Genomic DNA, 5,933 nt, shown 5'->3' with positions numbered 1-5,933 from the left:
TATTAGAGCACATCTATTGCGCAACAGCCAGGAAATGGGGTGTGCTGTGCAATTGGAGAGACTGAGAACTTTTTTTGTTGTTGTTGCATCACAGAAAAAGTGCTGTGGTGCACCTCATTTCATGAAGCCTTGTGTAGATTGAGTAAGATGAAATAATTAAAGGCTTTAACTTGGATAGCCAGCTATCTGCTCTGCTGCACATGAAGGCAGGAGCATCATAATTAGAAACTAGCCAACACCAAAGGTGTAGGTGGCAAACACATTCGTCAGGACACAGATACTTAGTTATTACCTCTTTGTAGGCATCATTTGATATGGTGGGTTGCCTTCATCTGATGATATAGCCTTGATTGACCATTCTCTGCTTTCACAGCAGGACCTGACGTGTTGAGGCTCCAGTAGTAACTCATTACAGTTGTATGTTTGTTGTAAGTCTTTTTGGGTCTGTGTATTTCTTCCTGTAACAACTGTGTTTAGTGATCCTGGGCCAGGTTAAGCACCGCAGACATCCTTCAAACAACTTTTGCTTTTCAGAAGGGGACAGTTGTTACTTTTCTGTGTACCAGCTACTATATGAAGACTAAATCATTTATTTTTTAACTTTTGCAAGAAACCTCTACAAATCCTACATAAAGCCTCCCCCCCCCCCCCTTTTTTTTTACTGCAGTAGATTCAAATATAAAAAAGAGGAATATAAAGACTGCGTTAAGATTATCACGTGACATTTAATAAAACAAATATATTCAAATTTTCAATAGATAACATTTCTTATAAAACTTTATATATAACACATTTACAATGCATGCAGCACCATGTCTTTATAATACTGGTGTTGACAGAATGTAATAGCTCATTTAAGTGCCACATCCAGGGAAATATGTACAATACAGTAATTTACTGCAATAACCGTGGCATGAAGTTCCATAAAAAGAGAAACAAAACAGCTCTGCCATTACCAATGACATGCATTGATCTTCCTAATACTTCTGAAATGTCACTTCCTAACTTCCGACTCCTCATCTGCTGAAAGGGAATTGATTCAGTCCATCTTGCACTCTTGTATCCCTCTGGGTGTATCACTTTTCCAGGAATCATGTCTACCCTTTCGGCTGATGTGTTTTTGTCAACAACTTTGGCAGGAAAGAAAGTCTTAGGTGTCTGTGTGCATGTGTGTGTGCGTGTGTGTCAGCATCTCTTGTGTATGCAAGTGTTTGTCAGTGTCTGTGACTGAGTTGTGGGTTTTGCTGGGCGTGTGAATGTGCAGGTTTCTCTTTCTGTGTGCGTCCACTCGTTCATGTCAGCGTCTCTGACAGGTGTGTAGGTTCCGGGCTGCAGTCCTGCTGACAGTGTGATCTCGCTCTCCTTTCTCTGGTCGGCAGGCCAGCCCTTCGCCGCAGTCACAACGCTGGAACAGCTCCAAGCCATGGTTGCCTTTCCTGCGGTGGCGCGTACACACCTGGCCCTCTGTCAGAACAGGCTTACAAATGCGAGACCAGAAGTGTCTGGCACAGCAAAGACCCTCGGAGCAGTCTGCAGATCTCAGGCAGGCATCTCCCTCTTGGCCTGAAGATGAGGGGGGGAGAGAACAAAGTGAAAATATGTTACATGGAACAGACCTCCCTGAAAACTTCCTACTGCTGCTACTTGAACCCAACAGATAAGACCAGTGATTTTTAACAGCACACTTACCTTTGACAGCATGAGGCTGGTTGCTATGGGCAGTGGGAGGCTTCTTGGCTCGATGCTCCATGGTACTGTTGTGTGTGTGCCAGCCAGTTGTGAGGGCTACATCTGCGACATCTAAGTCATTTGCCTGGCAAACACCTGAAAAGGTAAAAGAGGAAAATAAATAACTGCATTAAGGGTTTGCAATTAACACTACAGAAAAAAGCCCTTAGTTAATTAAGATATAAATAATAAGTAAAAAGTGAAATTAAAAACAAAAATACAGATACAAGATGACTAAAAGAAAACCAAAAGTCATTACTGATTTGAAATGAGCTCACCGTTGCTGCAGCGGTTTCCTGCACAGCACATCGAGTCCCTTGCGCAACGCTTTCGGTTCTTACGGCAGGGTAGGCAGACGCCTCGAGCATCGTTGCAGAATTCCTCACCTCCGCACTCTTCATCATCCGTGCAAACATTTGAGGTCTATATATGATTAAAAACAAAAATATTATTTCAGGAAGTATATTGCTATGATTTCTGTGACAACGTATACAAGCGAACCACTATTGTGGTGCACAGACTTGACTTTTACGCACGGCTGAGTTAATTACCTGCAAGGTGTCTGCGGGTAATTTGTGTCCCATGCTACCAGAAGGTGATGTTCGAGGACTCGGACTGACACTATCGGTATCTTTAACAATCGGGGCGCCGGGCAGGTTTTTGATCGCGTTGGAGTTCGTCAGGACTGTGCCCGCGTAAACGTCCCCAAGGTATCCAAACAGCGTGAGATACACAGCCAAGAAGCCGCGGACTGAAGGCATCTTCATGATTCCTTTCTTAAATTCTCCGGCAAACACACGATAAGAATGTTCCTTTTGTTTTGAGAAGAAGAGTGACAAAGTCCAAAACGGCCTTGAATCCAGAATCCTAAAGTTTCCAGAGAGTTTCGGAACGATGTTTGGAGGTCTCCTGACTCGCAGTCCTGGGGTGATCTCTCTTTATACATGTGGACCTGTTTGTCTTCCCGCCCCTCGCTGTGCACTACAAAGGCGGAGGGGTGGAATTTCAAACAGAGACCCACTGTACGGAAATGGCCATCTCTGCTCCCTGCACAGGACAACGTTTCAGTGTTTGTGATGATAATGACAAAGTCTGTCTGAATACCCATCACACACCCCACCACCACCAGTCAGTACTTACTCTATCCAGTCAGTATAAAATAAATAAATAAAAACATAAAAAATACAGATGACAAATAATGTTTTCTTTAATATTTTTTCGATGTGTTTTAAAAATATTACTCATAAATTCATCACTCTTTGTTTAAACAATCACTCAACAACATTTGACAAAATAAAAAAATATATTTTAAACACATAAATCACACATCGGGAAGAGTTTTTTTCTCCATTTTATTGATCACTTATTTTAATTTTCGCAATTACTGTGAAGTTATCAAAATAGGCGGGTAGTATATTTTTCAAACTATTATAGGTATACTTTTAGAAAATAAAAACAATGACGTTTTTCTAAATGTGTAGCACATTTGATTTGCTGTTGACAACTTACCTGCGCATCTTTGTAGAAGCCGTTTGCTTATTCCAGTTTCTATGACATCCTTTGGCTGCCCTTTGGCTGTGTGAATACAGCGATTGAAGTTACTTAAGTCGATTAACTACTTCATTTGATCCCTCTGATTGCAAAGGGGGCAATTATCCCCCAACGTGTGCTTGATTACACCAGTTGCGGACATCAATGTGTAGGATATGCAGACCATTAAGGGGTGTGAAAACTTTGCCGAATTAATGGACTTCCGTGGAGAGGCCTTTCAGGGTTGACTGGCACTTTGAGATTAAAGGGGACTCTGATCTACCCTGCTCTTTGACCCTTTAGGCTCCACCACTTCTAGAAGGAGAAATGTATTTGAGAATATTCAAATTAAGTCTCAATGTTGTTTTTCCACGTGAATCTGCTGATAACCCCACGTCGCAGTAGACTTGTCTCCGTGTTTGTCCTTAAGTTGTTATCTCTCGTCCCTTTCCTGAGAGACGTGAGCTCTTATGATTTATTTATTCACCTTAAACCTTTAGTGACACTGATTTCAAAACTTTTTGCACTCTGTGTGTGAATAGTCAGTTTTCGCTGTGCAAGAAGAGCTCCCTTCAGATGCTGAAGTGCGTAATAAAAAACAAGAACTTAAGTTTCTCCTTGTAGATATTTTAGCACTTGGACGTCATCTGCTGGTCACGGAGCCTTTATCCGAAGTTTGAATGTGAGAATGTGTCTGCGTATGTAGAATAAGCGATGCGCCATAGACACCTGACAAACACACTAGCACTTTGCGCATTTGAATTGCTGCATATCTTTTGAAGTAGAGCTTTTATCTCCACTTTACTGAATGTCAGTACTGGTAAGGTGAGCTCCTTTGATGCACTTTGATCCCCTTTGATCTTACAGAAGTGTCACCCTGTTGTTATGGCTGAAGCCATTTCGCTGTGCCCCAAACAGATTTGTTGTGCGAACAACACGGAGGCCAGAAAAGCTGAATCATCCGCACTTACCACTAAGTGGATGACATTAAACTCTTGGAGTGATTATTAGATATCTGGGAACTTTAAGCGGTTCACATGAGGCTGAGGCACTTGCGTGAAGGGACGTTTTAGTCTTACCATTAGCTCCCCCTTGTGGCAACTACAGCGAACTCTGCACAGCACAAGTTTGAAAGAACACAGCACACACGACTCAAAAGTATTGTTTTTACTCTATAATTTTAAAAATCGTACACGTGGCACTCTGCAAAATAACTTACAGCAGAAAAATAACAACACAAGGCAAATATCAGGTAACTTTGCAGAAGGCAGTCAATAAAAACTGAAAACCAGTGGTTTGGTAAGATATGACATACATAAGGCTTTGTGAAAACATACCGCCCCACCCTCCCCCGACACAGTAAAACACTTATGGTTTAGAATTAAGATTTCTTCTTGTGTTTAGTTCTCCATCAATAGATTCATATAATATGTATGTTTGGCTTCCTGGGGTGAATGCACATAGGAGAATTTTGCCTTCAGAACTTTCTGCCTAGAAAGGCTTTGCAATACATGTTTAATATCATCAAAAGGATGAATTTTAACTGTTTCTTCAAGCTTTACCACATAGATTTGCTGCCTAGACACAAGCAAACAATGACCGTAAACTACAACGGATAAGAAAGCTTTTGAAAGGCAAACTTCTCCTGCTAGTGGGGTGAAATGTGACTTGAGCTTTTGAGCCAAACAGTGAAAAGAGAATTTGAATCGTGATGAGATATGATTAATGCTGACATTCTGTCAAAGACTGTCAACAGTGATAAAAATATTTCCATATTTGTATTGGCAAAATATTCATAACTGCAAATCATTCTTGCCGTCTCTAAAAGCTCAAATTTACTGACTGAAACAAGTGATGGATGGTCTTTCTGAGCCATGGTTAATGCTCACTGGTGTTTTGTATCAGGCCAGTAGTGATTGACTTCAAAGGATCACATTAGATATGTGGAGAAAAGCATGTCATTGCAGCTATATCAGGTAGGATAGCTTTTAATCATTTTAAATGTTCCCGTGACATAAATCAAAGGCGTAAGCAGGAAATTTATTTCATATATTTTGTCAGCCATCAAATGACTAGAAATTCTTTGTGGTGATTAATGTATTTATTAGATATAAGAAAGGATGAAAAGCAGCCATCTAAGAGGACACATACGTTTTTGAGGTGTATATGTGTTCATGCAGCATCGAAAAGGTCTTGTGATGTAAATTTTATATGCCATTGACTTAAGGCACTTACATTCCTTTTGACTTCATGTTCTGATTTTTGGACGCAAGAGGTGACGAGCTGGGCGAGAGATCATGGTGATCAAAGTTGAGATTTCACAAAATATAACCTTATTTATTTAGCTTCTTTTTGCCTCTAGGAGACACGTCAAGATTCCCACACGATTATGTTAAGTCAAGATAGTCTTATGATAATGCAAATGTGGTAAATCTGAGTTCCAAATAAACAGAAGGATGATTTTTTTTTTTTCCATGGCTGAACTCAAACTGGTGAAACCTGTTTAAAAACCTCGACAATACCACAAGTGATAAATCATCGATCAAGTTCACAAATTTATACAAGTCTCCAATTTTCTCTAAAGAATGCTGTCAAGTACGTTACAAAGTAATCAAGCACAAAAGAAATCACAATACAAAAACAAAGAACCAGTACTGTCATCTCAACATCGCTTA

General features: G+C 40.4%; 1 protein-coding gene across 1 annotated transcript; it reads right to left on the bottom strand.

The window, feature by feature from the left end:
- Positions 1-1,297: 1,297 nt before the first annotated feature.
- Positions 1,298-2,495, bottom strand: LOC146619881 (dickkopf-related protein 1-like). The gene is made up of 4 exons (XM_085369182.1): positions 2,280-2,495; positions 2,007-2,151; positions 1,690-1,824; positions 1,298-1,563 (listed from the first exon to the last, which is right to left on the bottom strand). The coding sequence occupies exons 1-4, from the start codon at positions 2,493-2,495 to the stop codon at positions 1,298-1,300; spliced, it is 762 nt and encodes a 253-aa protein (XP_085225308.1).
- Positions 2,496-5,933: the final 3,438 nt, after the last annotated feature.

This window comes from Diplotaxodon limnothrissa, linkage group LG13 (assembly GCF_057381915.1).
Source record: "Diplotaxodon limnothrissa isolate DT_005_m linkage group LG13, D_limnothrissa_male_GT1.1, whole genome shotgun sequence".
NCBI classification, from domain to species: domain Eukaryota; kingdom Metazoa; phylum Chordata; class Actinopteri; order Cichliformes; family Cichlidae; genus Diplotaxodon; species Diplotaxodon limnothrissa.
The sequence above is the reverse complement of the archived record's forward strand: the minus strand, read 5'-3'. Positions and strand labels throughout refer to the sequence as shown.